This window comes from Hypanus sabinus, chromosome 3, assembly GCF_030144855.1.
Source record: "Hypanus sabinus isolate sHypSab1 chromosome 3, sHypSab1.hap1, whole genome shotgun sequence".
Taxonomy (NCBI): domain Eukaryota; kingdom Metazoa; phylum Chordata; class Chondrichthyes; order Myliobatiformes; family Dasyatidae; genus Hypanus; species Hypanus sabinus.
In genome coordinates, this window is record NC_082708.1 from 187343152 (window position 1) to 187359445 (window position 16294).

The window sequence follows — 16294 nt, forward strand, 5'->3', positions numbered from 1 at the left end:
CCAAGTCATTGGGTATATTTGAAGCGGAAGTTGATAGTTTCTTGATTAGGCAGGATGTCAGTATTTATGGGAAGAAGGAAGGAGAATAGGGTTGAGAGGGACAATAAATCAGGTATGATTGAATGGCAGAGCATACTCAATAGTCCGAATGGCTAATTCTGTTCCAATGTTTTATAGTCTTGGATAAATAAGCTCTTAAATACCGAAAATCCGTAGTCCAGTGGATGAAATAGGGAGAGATGAATTACCTGAATGATGTCAAGTGGAGAACGAAGAGAGAGGAAGAAAAAGAGGAACTCAAAGGACTTAAAAGAAACCAAAAACAAGCAGAAAGGAAGGATAATGGTGGCAATGCTAGTAACAGCAAATAGCTGACATGAAAGATTTTGGATTAATCGGGCTGGTGTGGCATTAAGAGAGTTTGGCGAGAGAGAGAGAGCAGGGTGGAGTTGATACGAAACAGTCCACACATCAACCCTTGAGAGCCAGGAGGTTGCGGTGAGATCAAGTCCACTTTGCAGCACCACAATTGAAGAAATGTTTTGTGGTTCTATTCCTTGAGATTCCTTTCAGTAGTCATCGGAATTAGGAAGCCACAGCTTTGAGGATTTCCAGATGTTCAAAGATGAAAAGTGGAATGCAGTTTTTTAGGGATTAGAGCAAAACTACAAAGTTGGTACTCCGAAAACACTAGAATTATTCCTTGAATCAGAATCAGAATCAGGTTTAATATTACTGGCCTGTGTTATCAAATTTGTTTTTTGCAGGAGTCCTACAGTCTAATACATGATAAAAGCAACTGTAAATTACGATAAGAAATGTATATAAAAAATAAATGAAGTACAGCAAAAGAGCAACAGAAAAGAAAACCAACAGTGAGGTAGTGTTCATGGGTTCAATGTCCATTCAGAAATCTGATGGCGGAGGGGAAGAAGCTGTCCCTAAAGCACTGAATGTGCGCCTTCAGGCTCCTGTACCTTCTCCTTGATGGTAGCAATGAGAAGAGGGGATGTTCTAGGTTGTAGGGGTCCTTACTGACAGATGCCGTCTTTTTGAGGCATTGCCTTTTGAATGTGTCCTCGATAGTGGGGAGGCTAGTGCTCATGATGGAGCTGGCAGAGTTTACAACTTTTTGTGGCTTTTTCTGATTCTGTGTAGTGCCTCCTCCATACCAGATGGTGATGCAACCAGTTAGAATGCTCTCCATGGTACATCTGTAGAAATTTACGAAAGTCTTTGGTGACATACCGAAGTCTCCTCAAACTCTCAATGAAATATAGCTGCTGTTGTGCCTTCTTTGTAATTACATGATTATATTAGACTCAAGATAGATCCTCAGTGATGTTGAGTAATTGAGCTCTGGGTCTTCTTTCAAGCTCACCATCCCTCCAAGGTCTCCCTTCAGCGGGTGCTGAAGCCCCTTTGAAATGGAGAGTTATAAATTGTCTGTACCATTATAAAATAGTGCTGGGGTCAGTTACTGGATTGAATGAATTGGTCATCTCATAATCACATTGACAGAAATATTGGAATTAGAATTGTTTTATTATTGACACATACCGAGATACAGTGGAAAAGCTTGTATCACATAATGAATTCACACAGATCAGTTCATTACCCTGTGCATTGAGGTAGAGCAAAGTAATACAATAACAGAATACAGAATTCCGTGTGGCAAATACAGAGAATGTGTCGTGCAGGCAGACAATAAAGTGCAAGGTATCATAGAAAAGTACAGCACAGAAACAGACCCTTTGGCCCATCTAGTCCATGCAGAACCATTCAAACTGCTTACTCCCATCGACCTGCACCGGGACCATAGTCCTTAGTCCTCCATGCCCCTACCATCCATGTACCTATCCACACCTCTCTTAAACGTTGAAATTGAGCTCACATGCACCACTTGCACTGGCAGCTTGTTCCACAAACTCACCACCCTCTTGAGGGAAGAAGTTTCCCCTCATGTTCCCCTTAAATACTTCACCTTTCACCCTTAACCCATGGCCTCTAGTTGTAGACCTCTAATCTAGTTATATGTGCTGTGTATGACTGTTGGTAATGGGTTTTGTACCTCTGCTGTTACGTTTGGCTGTATTCATGTGTATGGCTGAATGACAATTAAACTTAAACTTGAGGAACATAACGAGATAGGTTGTGAGATGAAGTTTCCATCTTATTGTACTAGAGATTTATTCAAGAGTCTGAAAACAGCAGATTAGAAAGGCCGTCTTTGTGCAATGAGAGCAACGTGGTCATAGTGTTGTTATACTAAGGTAGTGATTAGGGTTTTGCCAGTGGCTGGTGGTGTGGGACTTCAGGCTTCTGTACCTGCTGCCTGATGGTAGCTATAGGAAGATGGCACGGTCAGGATGGTGTTATTTGATAATAGATGTTGCTTTCTTGAGGCAGATCCATAAAACATCATGGATAGGTTCAGATATGCTGAAGGAATATCAGTCTACGTATCTCAAATTGGATAGTTGGATGTGGGTTAGATATATGTCCTGTGTACACTCAATGGTCATTTTTTAGGTGTCTCCTTTACCTAAGAAAGTGGCCACTGAGTGTATGTTAGTGGTCTTCTGCTGCTGTAGCCCGTCCACCTCAAGGTTTGACACTTTGTGCATTCAGAGATGCTCTTCTGCACACTACCATACTAATGTGTGGCCATTTGAGTTACTGTCTCCTACCTGTCTGCTTGAACCAGTCTGACTATTCTCTTCTGACCTCTCTCATTAACAAGGCATCTTCACCCACAGAACTGCCACTCACTGGATTTTTTTCTTTGCTTCGCACCATTCTCTAAACTCCAGAGACAGTTGTGCGTGAAAATCCCAGGAGATCAGCAGTTTCTGAAATACTCAAACCGCCCCATCTGGCACCAACTATCATTCCACGGTCAAAGTCACTTAGATCACATTTCTTCTCCGTTCTGATGATTGGTCTGAACAACCACTGAATCTCTTGACCATGCTTTTATGCACTGAATTGCTACTACATGATTGGATGATTAGATATTTGCAATGGCGAGGAGGTGCACCTAATAAAGTGGCCAATGTGTGTATATGTCTCCAGGATCCAGAGTCAGTGGGATTTGACTGTCGGTCTCTGGCAGTGGAGTCTATCCTGTAACAAGCGAATGAAGAATCTGTGTTAACGTCCCACCACTGTGTATCATGAGAATATCCCATATGTCTTCTGTTCACTAAATCACTCCCAGAATGTAGTCTGCGATGACTTACTCAATACCACAAGCTTTGAATCTGAATCAGAAGCAGCTTTATTATCACTGACATATGTTGTGAAAATTGTTGTTTTGTGGCGGCAGTACATTGCAATACATAAAATATGCTATAAAATATAATAAGAAATATACTATATATATGCAGTATATTATAATTTAATGTCAATTAGTGAAAAAAGAGGGCAAAAATAGTGAGGCAATGTTCATGGGTTTATGGATCATTCAGAAATCTGATGGCAGGGGGGAAGAATCTGTTCCTAAAACATTGAGTGTATACCTTCAGGCTCTTGTACCTCCTCCTTGACAGTAGCAATGAGCAGAGGGTATGGCCTGGTGGTAAAGGTCTCTAATGATGGTGCCTTTTGAGGCTTTTGAAGGTGTCTTGGATGCTGGGGAGGCTAATGCCCATGGTGGAGTTGGTTGAGTCAACAACCCACTGGAGCTTTTTCTGTTCCTGTGCAGTGGCCCCTCCATACCAGTAGGTGATTCAACCAGTTAGAGTGCTCTCCATCATATAAGGGACCATAAGGATCAGGAAGCTTTGCAAGGAACACAGTGTAGTTTGACCAGACGGTGGTCAATCTACATAGATGAGGTGAAACTTCTTTAGCCAGAGGGTGGTGATTGGGGTTGAGAAGGATGATAGATCAGCCATGATTGAATGGCAGAGTAGACTTGATGTAGAGAGAGTGGAGTAGATTAGCTTCTAGGTCTTATGGTCCAGGATGATATTTGTCCATTAAGGGTTAAATTATAAGGGAGAATTCAGAATCTGGAGTTATATTTCCTGAAATAGAAAGAGAAAATGCTGGAAGTACTCACTAAGAGTAACATTTCAGGTCAGTGACTTCATCAGAATGTACATTTCCTGGAATCTGGTACCTTGTGGGGCGAGATGATTGAGGTTTTGAAGTTATTTGAAAGAAGAATCTGGGTCTCGAGAAGCAGTGAGGATTGATTATTATTTTTCTACATGTGAAGAGTGTTAGAAGCTCTGTCACAAACGGGCCCCATGATAGCGTAGCAGTTAGCGTGGCAGTATTACAACTCGAGGCTTTCCGCAGTTCAGAATTTAGTTCCGGCACCCTCGGTAAGGAATTTGTATGCCTCTACCTGGGACCATATGGAACTACTCCGGGTGCTCCGATTTGCTCCCACAGTCCAAAGACGCACTGTTTGGTATGTTAATTGGCCATTGTAATTTTCTTGTGATTAGGCTAGGGTTAGATTAGTGGGTTGCTGGGCGGAGTGGCTTGAAGGGCCAGAGGGGCCAGTTACACGCTCTACCGCTAAATATAAACTAAAATAAATAAAATGGCCGTTGCTCAGAATTAGGTTTATTATCACTGTCTTACATGACATGAAATTTGTTGTTTTGCAGAAGGAGTACAGTACAAAGACAGGAGATTACTCTCAATTACAAGATAAATAAATAGTGCAATAAAAAGGAATAGAGGGGCAGTGTTCATGGGTTCATGGATAATTCACAAATCTGCTTCTGAATCGGGGAGTGTGGGTCTTCAGGCTCCTGTTCCCCCTCCCCTGTGTTAGTCATGGGAAGAGGGCATGTCACAGAATAACACACACAAAATACTAGAGGAACACAGCAAGTCAGGCAGCAGCTACGGAGAGGAATAAAGAGTCGATGTTTTGGGCTGAGACCTTCAGGACTGCACAGAAGTTGGGAAGAAGCCAGAGTCAGAAGGGGGAAAAGTGCTGTAATATTTGTGACTTCAGAATATTAAACTAATTCAAGGAAGACATGAGATTCCGAAATGTGAGTCTAACTTCGAGTCTACTTTAAGTGAGTCACGATCATATCACTTGGTAGCATGATGACATATGCAATTCAAATATTTTTACATATAACCCATAATGAATTATTTAAATAAATAAGAATGCTTCTTAATTTAGATTAGATTAGATTCAACTTTATTGTCATTGGGCCGAGTACGGATACAAAGCCAATGAAATGCAGTTAGCACCTGACCAGAAATGCAAAGAATAGTGTTATTTACAAAATAACTGTGAATAAAAAGTAAGTGCTACAGCACACAAATATAAAAGTATGAGACAGTACAATATGGGTGCAATACTGCTTAGCGCTGTGATGTGAGGTTCAGCAGGGTCACAGCCTCAGGGAAGAAGCTCTTCCTGTGCCTGCTGGTGCGGGAGCGGAGGCTCCTGTAGCACCTACCGGATGGGAGGAGAGTAAAAAGTCCATGGTTAGGGTGAGATGCATCCTTGATAATGCTTTTCGCCCTGCCTAGGCAGTGTTTATGGTAGATATAACCATATAATTCCAGGTATCAATCCACGCTTTAAGCTCATCCACCTTTCTTACAATGCTCCTAGCATTAAAATAGATACATTTAAGATACTCTCCATCTCCTCCTCTCTTTCCATCCCTAACAATGCATTCAAATTTATTATCCTTTTCTTTCTTCTCCCCTACATCTTCGGGCTGAGCGCATCCCTTCTCCATCACCTGCCTTTCCTCCCTCACACACTGTCTATTTACTTGCTCCACTGGTGAACTAACCTCCTCTCCCATAGTCTCCTCAAATAGTCTCCCACCCCCCCATCTTACTAGTTTAAAGTCCGCCCTGTAGCCCTAGCAAACCTCCCCGCTAGGATATTGGTCCCCCCACAATTCAAGTGTAACCCGTCCTTCTTGAACAGGTCACTCCTGCCCCAGAAGAGGTCCCAATGATCCAGAAACTTGAATCTCTGCCCCCTGCTCCAATCCCACAGCCACGCATTCATCCTCCACCTAATCCTATTCCTACTCTCACTGTCGCGTGGCACAGGCAGTAATCCCGAGATTACTACCTTTGCGGTCCTTCTTCTTAACTGCCTTCCTAACTCCCTATACTCTTGTTTCAGGACCTCTTCCCCTTTCCTTCCTATGTCATTGGTACCTACATGTACCACGACCTCTGGCTCTTCACCCTCCCACTTCAGGATATCTTGGACGCGATCAGAAACATCCCGAACCCTGGCACCAGGGAGGCAAATTACCATCCGGGACTCCCGGTCACCTCCACAGAAACGCCTGTCTGAGCCCCTGACTATTGAGTCCCCTATTACTATGGACCTCTTTCTTCTAACCCTACCCTTCTGAGCTATAGGGCCGTCCTCTGTGCCGGAGGCTCGGCCACTGTCACTCCAACCAGGTAGGCTGTCCCCCCCAACAGTACTCAAACATGAGTACTTATTGTCAAGGGGTACAGCCACTGGGGTACTCTCTAGTACCTGCCTCTTCCCCTTCCTGACTGTAACCCACCTATCTGCCTCCCGTGGTCCCGGAGTGACCACCTGCCTGTAACTCCTCTCTATCACACTCTCCCTGACCAGGCGAAGGTCATCGAGCTGCAGCTCCAGTTCCCTAACTCGGTCCCTCAGGAGCTGCAGTTCGGCGCATCTGGCGCAGATGTGGACGTCTGGGAGGCTCGGAGACTCCAGGATCTCCCACATTCAACACCGAGAACAACGCTGCCCTCACACTCATACCTCCCAAATAACTGAAAATACAAGAACTAAAAGATAAGCCTACTGTGCCCTCTTCCGCCTAAGCCCTCTGAGCCCAAGCCCTACACTCTGCGCCCGGCTCACTCCCAAGCCCTACACTCTGCGCCCGGCTCACTCCGCTGCCCGCTTCTTAAGGCGGCGTGCTTTATATATCTTCCCTCCTTCCCGGGCCTCCTTCACGCGCCTGCGCAGTCCCGCCTCTCAGAACTCCGATCTGAGAAGCAATTGGACAATTTGAAAATGGCCGCCGCCGCACTTCCTCTCCAGCCTCGCTGTCCTCTTCCAAAAAAGACATTCTCAATGGTGGGCAATCAAACTATATATGTGATATTACTCAAATATTACTGAAATATTAAACAAACATCACATAAATCTGGTTATAGGCGAAGGCAGAAGATGGGGAGGGTGGGGATGAAGTGAGAAGCTGGGAGGTGACAGATGGAAGAGGTAAAGGGCTGAAGAAGAAGGAACCTGATAGGAGAGGAGAGTGGATCATTGGAGAAAGGAAAGGAGGAGGTGATGGGCAGTGAAGGGCGTCAGAATGGAGAATGGGAAAAGAGAGGGGGAGTGGGGGAAGAAATTACTGGAAGATGGAGAAATCTGTGTTCATGCAGTCAGATTGGAGGCTAATCCCAGGTATGAGAGGGGCATATCCCAGATGGCGTTTGGTAAATTAATTAATTTATTAATTTGTGTTTTATAGATATTTCTAAAGTTTTTAGAAATATGGAGGGGTACATAGAGGATTAAGCCAGAGATTGGCTGTGATATTAAACTTGGTACAGGCTCACAGGATTAAATTAACTGAACCCTGTTCCTTTGTCCCACTCTGCCACGACCATTTGACCATCTGGTATGGGGGCACTGATGCACATGATCTGAAAAAGCTGCAGAGGGTTGTAAATTCAGCCAGCTTCATCATGGGCACTAGCCTCCCCATTGCCGAGGCATCTTCAAGAGACAATGGCTGAAGAAGTCAGCAACCAGCATGAAGGACGCTCACCAAACAGCACACACTTCTCATTACTTTCATCAGAGAGGAGGAACAGGAGCCTGAAGAAAAACTCAACATTTTAGGAACAGCTTCTTCCCCTCGGTCATCAGATTTCTGATTTGTCCACTAACCCATGAACACTACCTCACTATTTTGCTCTCTTTTTGCCCTAATTATTTATATTTTTTTATATTTCTTATGAGTTATAGTTGCTCAGTTTTACGTATTGCACTATTCTGCTGCTGGCAAACGGCAATTTACTTGACATACATCAGTGGTAATAAACCTGATTTTGATTCTGAGGATTAAAAGGTTCAAAGGCTCATTTTATTTTCAAATTATGCATGTGGAATACAACTCTGATGTTTGTCTGCTCCAGATAGCCATTAAATACAGCAAGCCCATGGGTGTTCATGAAAGAAAAGACATCAACTCCTTTCCCAACCGGCATGAAAAAGAAAAGGAACAAGCCTTGCAGACCCCATAATCCTCCCCTTGCCCACAGCAACAATCCTCGACCCCCTCACTCGCAGAAAGGAACAGCAACAGTACTACCAAATCCCCACCCCCCATACATGAAAAATGATCAGGTCACCCACCCACTACTTGACCATAAGAAAGAAAACATCAAAAAACTGAAGGAAACCACTATAAAGTACAGTCCAATAATCACATAAATTTCAGAATATGGGAAACATCTTTTCACTGCATGAGCTCAGTCCTTCCACCGACCTGGGTCCTAACATCTCTGTTCCAGGGCCAAACACTGCCCTCCTGGGGCTGAACATGCTGATCCAGGCCGAATGCCACCCATACGGATCTGAACACACCGAACTGGGTCTGAATGCTGACCGGAGCCCAACACGCTGATCCAGCTGCCAACCGTTTCGTGCTTAGCCATCACTGACACCCTCTGCATTCACCTTGGTGTTTCAGTCTTCCTTGCTGCTTCGAGATGGAGTCATTCATGACCTCGTGACTCATCTCTGGTCTTTTCCACGAGTCACCTTGTGTTCTCAGACCTTTTTGGCCCCCATATCTCTGATCACCATGAGGCAGCTCTCCAGACACAGCAAGTGCTGGATCCTTCAGTCCGGATTCAAACTGTACACCACAGGCTGCAAAAGTTTCCGTAACACAAACAAGACAAAAAGAACAAGCAGAAGGCAGAAAAAGAAAGAGTGAAATAATTGGGAAGTTCTGTTATCTGGAAGATGTCTCCTGTGGAATCATTGTTCGCTGGCACCGTTTGGACCAGATGCCAGAGATTGGCAGACTCACAAAACTATATTAACCTAATCAAACTAAAGGCTTTTCCCAACTCTGCTGAAACCTTTTCCCATCTCCGGCATGACCGTAACACCTGGATTGGTACTTAACCACAATACTGAATCAGTTCAAAGTTCAAGGTTAATGCATACCAAAGGACATATTTATGTAGATATTCTCAGTAAATACCAAGAAACCTAATAGAATCAATGAAAAATTACACGCAAAGATAGACAACCAGCCAAAGTGCAGAAAAAATAGTGCAAATGCAAAAAGAGACATAATAATTGTAATTGATAACTAAGTAATAAATAATGTTGAGAACAGGAATTGTGGTGCTTCATCATCAGGGCAGGTAGTCACTTTACATTCCAAAACCAGAAAATACCTAGGACTTTATTCCCTGGAACGTACGAGAATAAGGGGAGATTTGATAGAGGTATACAAAATTATGAAGTGTCTATTTCATGGTCAAGTTCAAATTTTTTGTCATCTGACTGTACATACATGCAAATAAAGAAAACAATGCTGCTCTAGACCATGGTGCACCCACACAGCATATATCACATACAGCATATAAAACAAAGTATTATTCTATAAATAATTAATAAAATATAATTCAAAATTCCTGTATTAAAGCGCAGCACAGGTAAGCAGTACAGTAAACAGCTCGCTGTCCTAGTGACGAGACCTCAGTGATGACAAGGTATTCATTAGTCATTCATTAGTCTCACAGCCTGATACAAGAAGCTGTTACCCAGTCTGGCAGTTCTAGTTCTGATGCTGTTATACCTCCTTCCTGACGGTAGTTAGTCAAACAAATTGTGCGATGAGTGGTAAGGCCCTTCATCTACAAAGCTGTAGAATTAGTCTGCTCCATCACGGGTACTAGCCTCCATAGTATCCAAGATATCTTCAAGGAGCGGTGTCTCAGAAAGGCGATGTCTAGTATTAAGGACCCCCCATCACCCAGGAAATGCCCTCTTCTCATTATTACTGTCAGGAAGAAGGTACAGAAGCTTGAAGGTACCCACTCAAAGATTAAGGAACAGCTTATTCCCCTCTGCCATCTGATTCCTAAATAGACATTGAACCCATGAACACTACCTCTCTTTTTTATTATATGTTTTTGTATTATTTTTAATTTAACAATTTGATATGGATATATTTACTTACTGTAATTTATTGATTGGTTTATTTATTTTCTATGTTATCATGTTTTGCTGATAACGTACTGCTGCCGCTAAGTTATCAAATTCCACTGCATAAGTCAGTGATATTAAACCTGATTCCGAAGCTCCTGGTAAATGTCACAAATCGGAAGGAGAGCGACCCCAGTGATACTTTTGATGTTTTTTATTGTCCCCTGTAGCATCTTGTGGTCCGATGCCTTGCAGCTTCCGTACCACACAACGTAGCAGTCAGACAGGACAATCTTGATAATGCTTCTGTAGAATGTTAGAAAGGGGGCAGGGAGACTTGCACACTTCAATCTCTTCAGAAAGTGCAGATGCTGTTATGCCTCCTTGACTAGTGAAGAGGTATTGTGGGACCAAGTTAGATCATCTGTTATGTGCACTCTAAGAAACTCTGTGCTCTTCACTCTCTCAAAGTTTTCTCGGTTAATCATAGATAGGGTAAATGTAGCCAGGCTTTTTCCACCGAGGTTGGGTAAAAACTAGAGGTCATAGGTTCAGGGTGAAAGGTGAAACATTTAAGGGGTACTTATGTCCTGTGGTGTTATGATCTTAAAACTTCTTCACTCAGAGGGTGGAACGAGCTCTCAGTAGAAGTGGTGGATGTGGGTTTGATTGCAATAGTTAAGAGAAATTTGTATGGGTACGTGGATGGGATATGGAGGGGTATGGAGAAATATGGCCCAGGTGTAGGTCAATGGGAACTAGGCAGAATGGAGTAGATGGGCTGAAGGGCCAGTTTCTAAGCTGTAGTGCTGTATGACTCTGAAACACTCAGCAGCACCTTGGAGAGAGAAATAGTTAATGACTCAGATCTGAGACACTTTCTCAGGATATTCAAGTGAAGGTTCCTTGAAATAATAATTCTGTTTCTCTTTCCACACTGAGTGCTTCCAACTATTTCTATTTTTACTTCAAGTTTCCAGCATCCGCAGTTTTGTTTTCCAATTTTCAACGGCCTTTTTGTACCAGTGGAAATCCTGGTTAAGTCTCCTTGTGTGGTTAATGCCTGGTTCAACAGCACTTGAACAATTACATTCCACTCACTGATCCCAGCAAAAAATAGATTAATGTGGAGATCATGTTCTACTTTATCCAGGAAGTGGGCAAGGCTGAATAAACCACATTTAGAATCATAGAGTACTACAGCACAGAAACAGGCTCTGCAGCCCATCTAGTCCATGCCAAACTATTACTCTGCCTCGTCCCATCGACCTGCATCAGGACCATAGCCCTCCATACTCCTCCCATCCGTGTACTTATCCAAACTTAAATGTATTTCCACTGGTAGCTCATTTTACTCTTGCACCACCCTCGGAGTGAAACCCTTCATGGTCCCCCTCAAAATTTCACCTTTCACACTCAACCTATGACCTCTAGTTTTAGTCTCACCCAATGGAAAAAGCCTGTTTGCATTTACCCTATAAATACCCTCAAAATTTTGTATACATCTATCGAATCTCCTCCCATTCACCCCATTGTGATGACCGTCTGGTGGGGGGGGGGGGTGCAGCTACTGCACAGGATCGAAGCAAGCTGCAGAGAGTTGTAAAATTAGTCAGCTCCATTATGGACACTGTCCTCCATAGTAACCAGGACATCTTCATTGAGTGGTGCCTCAGAAAGCTGTCATCCATCACTGAGGACCCCTGTCACCCAGGACATTGCTACAATCAGAAAGTAAGTACAGAAGCCTGAAGGTACACACTCAATGATTCAGGAACAGCTTCTACTCCTCTGCCTTCCAATTTCTAAATGAACATTGAACCCATGAACACTACCTCACTACATTTTTATATTTTTGCAGGACTTATTGATTTAACTATTTAGTATATATATATATATATATATATATATATATACTTACTTTAATTCACGGTTTCTTTTTCTTTCTGTGCTGCCACAAAGTGATATTTAAGCTGATTCTGATTCTGATTCTGATATATTCTCCTATGCTCCAGAGAGGACAAGTCCCTGCCATTACATCTTTCCCTATAACTCAGGTTCTTAAGTCTAATCAAAATCCTTGTAAATTTATTTACCAACCCTTGTGTAAACGAGCGTGGGCCAAATGCTGGGGGCTTACTGAACAGAAGACAAGTAGGATGACCTGAGGATGCACAGTGGTGGGACGTTAATGAGGACACTTCATACAGGGGCACCCCACTGTGATGGCTGTCAGTGATCGGACAACCGAATGACAGTGACTGATTAGGCTGCTCTCGTGAATACCATGGATAGCTTATCAACTGTGGGCATTCATGTGGGGAGGACTTTGTGCAGGGGAGATCACGACTCACAAATCTGATTGAGTGTTTTGAGGAGGTAACTGAGAAAAGATAGATGTCTTCAGCACAAAACGCTGGAGGAACTCGGCAGATCAGGCAGTATCTTTGGAAAGTAATAAACAGTCGCCAAGACCTTTCATCAAGGTTGGAAATGTTGAGTGCTTATTCCTCTTCATAGACACCGCCTGACCTGCTGAGTTCCTTCAGCATTGTGTGTATCTTACTCTGGATTTCCAGCACCTGCAGAATCTCTTGAGTTTCTATCTTCTGCACTATTTATTCATTCTGTAACTTAGAGTAATTTTTATGTCTTACACTGTACTGCTGTAAAGAACAAATTTTATCTCCCTCTGCAACACACAGAGTGCTGGAGGAACTCAGCAGGTCAGGCAGCATTTATGGAAATGAATAAACAGTCAATGTTTTGGGCTGAAACCCTTCTTCATAACTGGAAAGTGGGGGAAGATGCCATAATAAAAATGGGGGAGGGGAAGAAGGCTAGCTGGAAGGTGATAGGTGAGGCCAAGTGGGTGGAAAAGATAAAGGGCTGGAGAGAAAGGAAGCTGATAGGAGAGGAGTGGACCATGGGAGAAAGGGATGGAGGACGGAACCCAGGGAAAGGTGAAAAGAAGGTAAGAAGAAGTAAGAGGCCAGTCAGAAGAATAGAAGAAGAGCAGAGGGGGGATGAAAAATATTTTTACCAGAAAAAGAAATTGATATCCATGTCATGAGGTTAGAGGCTACCCAGAGAGTATATAAGATGTTTCTCCTTAACCCTGAAGGTAGCCTCATCCCCAGGAAGCCATGGACCAACATGTTGGAACCAGAATGGGAATTAAAATATTTGGTCACTGGGAAGTTCCACTTTTGGCAGATCAAACAGGAGATGCTTGATGAAGTGTTCGCGCAATTTACAACGGGTTACACTAATGTAGAGAAGGCTGAATCAGGTCGCATGATGCTCATTCACAGTAGACGACCCCAGCAGATTTGCAGGTGAACCGTTGCCTCACTTGGAAGTGTTTACATTCCTCTGTTTCCCTTTCTCCCATGGCCCACTCTCCTTTCCTATAGGTATTTTCGTCTTCAGTCCTTGACCTCTTCCACCTATCCCCTCGCAGCTTCTTACCTCTTCCCCCACTCTGTCCACCCACTCACCCCTCACCTGGTCTCCCCTATCACCTGCCATCTTCCAGTTCCTCCACCCCCCCCCCCCACCTTCTTATTCTGGCTTTTTCCTCTATCCTTTCTTGTCCTGATGCAGGGTCTCGATCTGAAAAGCCAACTGTTTATTCCTCTCCATAGGTGCAGCTGAGAATCAGAATCAGGTTTAATATCACCGGCATGTGTCATGAAATTTGTTGTTAAGTGATAGCAGTACATTACAACACATAATAATAAAACTATGAATTACAATAATATCGATATATATTAAAAAGTTAACTAAATGTAAAAATTTAGTGTTCATGGGTACAGTGTCCATTCAGAGATCTGATGGCAGAGGGGAAAAAGGGGTTTTCATGTATTGCAACAAAATTCACGATATATAAGTGATATTAAATCAAATTCTGGTTTACAAGGAGATCGGTAAGTATTTTGCGAAGATGCCACAAGTAGACTTGGGAAACTAGTAACCAGGTTTAATATTGTCATTTGTACTGAAGTACAGTGAAAACTTCGTTCTGCGTGCAATTCATACAGATCACTTAATTACAACAGTGTAATGAGGTACAGTACTGTGCAGACATTTGCCAGTACTGATGGGCTGGAGCGGTGAATTTACGTCTCTACCAAAGGAGGTGTAAGGTGCTCCTTCCCTCCACTAACCTGCAGGTACCTTTGGGCAAGGTGTGGCACCTGCTTAGCCCCCGATCAGGGTCACGTGAAGCCACGAGAGCAGGTGGTGGATGGTCGTATGAGCAGCTGGTACATATCACAAGTCCTGGATATGCGACCACTGACGCCAGGCAGACAATCCCTGAAGAGTGTTGGTAATGGCTGGGGCTACCTGTCTTGTAAAGACACTGCCCAGCAGAAGGCGATGGCAAACCACTTCTGTAGAAACATTTGCCTGGAATAAACATGGTCACAGACCAAGATCGCCCACCTTATATGTCATGGCACATGATGGTGATGATGTATTTGTTAATGTGGAGCCTAGAGCGAGTGTGTAAATCTGGCAAAGAATGTTGGGAATGGTTAGGGTGAAGTGCTGGGGATCAGGTGACAGAGGAGTCCCAGGAGCAGGGTGTGGTGTGGGTGCAGACACACCCAGCCTGGAGACACCAAGCAACTCATTTCATTCCAAACAATTGAATTGAATTGACTTAATTGCTTACATCCTTCGTATACATGAGGAGTAAAAACCTTTTGTTATGTCTCCATCTAAATATACAACATGCAATTTATTGAGGCCCTACAAGGGAAACCATTATCAAAATGTAGAATAGAGTCTTAGAGCACTTAGCACAGAAGCAGTCACTTAAGCTTATCTAGTCCATGCCCAACTCTTATTCTGATTAGTTCCATCACCTCCATCTGGACTAAATCCTCTAAACCCCTCCTCTCCATGTACTTATCCAAATCTCACTTTAAACATTGCAATATTATTACATGGATGGCAGGGGTATGGAGGGCTATGGTCCAGATGGGACTAGCCAGAGTACCAGCTTGGTATGATTAGATGGGCTGAACAGCCTGTTTTCTTGCTCTATGATTCCAACAGGGGTTTTGGAATGTGGGTGGTTTGGAATGGAGTGGATGTGTGTGAGGACTTGGGTAAGTCAGGAGAGAGGAAGGGACAAAGGGGGAATGGGTTACATGTGAACACTTTCTATACACTGGATCTTGCTGATGGCTGATGTCTGTGCTCGTCTTGTTTCCAGGGCAAAGTGGCTCAGACAGCCTGCATGTCGGCCTGTAAGCACCTCTCCACATCCCTGCTCCAGCTGCTGCTCGATAACGAGGTCAAACAGATCACCATGGGGGCTCTGAAACAGTTCAACATGGACGTCAAAGAGTGCGAACGTAAGTCGTCAGAGGAATATCCCATTTCTTCTCTTACTCTCAATGTTCTCAAGCCAGTGCTTCAAGAATAACTTACACATATTTTCATATGTAACCTGAGTTACACATATTTTATAATTCTGGTCACCAAATTATAGGAAAGATGTCAACAAAATAGAAAGAGAGTACAGAGGATATTTACTAGAATGTTACCTGGGTTTCAGCACCTAAGTTACAAAGAGAGGTTGAACAAGTTAGGTCTTTATTCTTTGGAGCGTAGAAGGTTGAGGGGGAACTTGATAGAGGCATTTAAAATTATGATGGGGACAGATAAAGTTGACGTGGATAGGCTTTTTCCATTGAGAGTAGGGGAGATTCAAACAAGAGGACATGAGTTGAGAATTAAGGGGCAAAAGTTTAGAAGTAACACGAGGGGGAACTTCTTTACTCAGAGAGTGGTAGCTGTGTGGAACGAGCTTCCAGTAGAAGTGGTAGAGGCAGGTTCGATTTTGTCATTTAAAAAAAATTGGATAGGTATATGGCCTGTCCATATACATATACATAAAGGAATGGAGGGTTATGGGCTGAGTGCAGGTCGGTGGGACTAGGTGAGTGTATGCGTTTGGCACAGACTAAAAGATGGCCAGTTTCCGTGCTGTAATTGTTATATATGGTTATATGTTTGTACAGCAGTACACTAAATGCAGTGAAAAGAAGAACCAAGATGCTATACTTCAGCATTGCGATCGCTATGGTCACTCTGAGC

At 43.4% G+C, this 16294-nt stretch overlaps 1 protein-coding gene across 5 annotated transcripts in view; it reads left to right on the plus strand.

The window, feature by feature from the left end:
- The window catches only part of LOC132391962 (exocyst complex component 6B-like), an 845841-nt gene that overhangs the window by 630294 nt on the left and 199253 nt on the right, over positions 1-16294 (plus strand). For all 5 annotated transcript variants that reach the window (XM_059965781.1, XM_059965785.1, XM_059965784.1 and 2 more), the window contains exon 19: positions 15408-15549. In XM_059965781.1, the coding sequence (XP_059821764.1) occupies positions 15408-15549 (142 nt within the window). The remainder of the gene's footprint in view (positions 1-15407; positions 15550-16294) is intronic.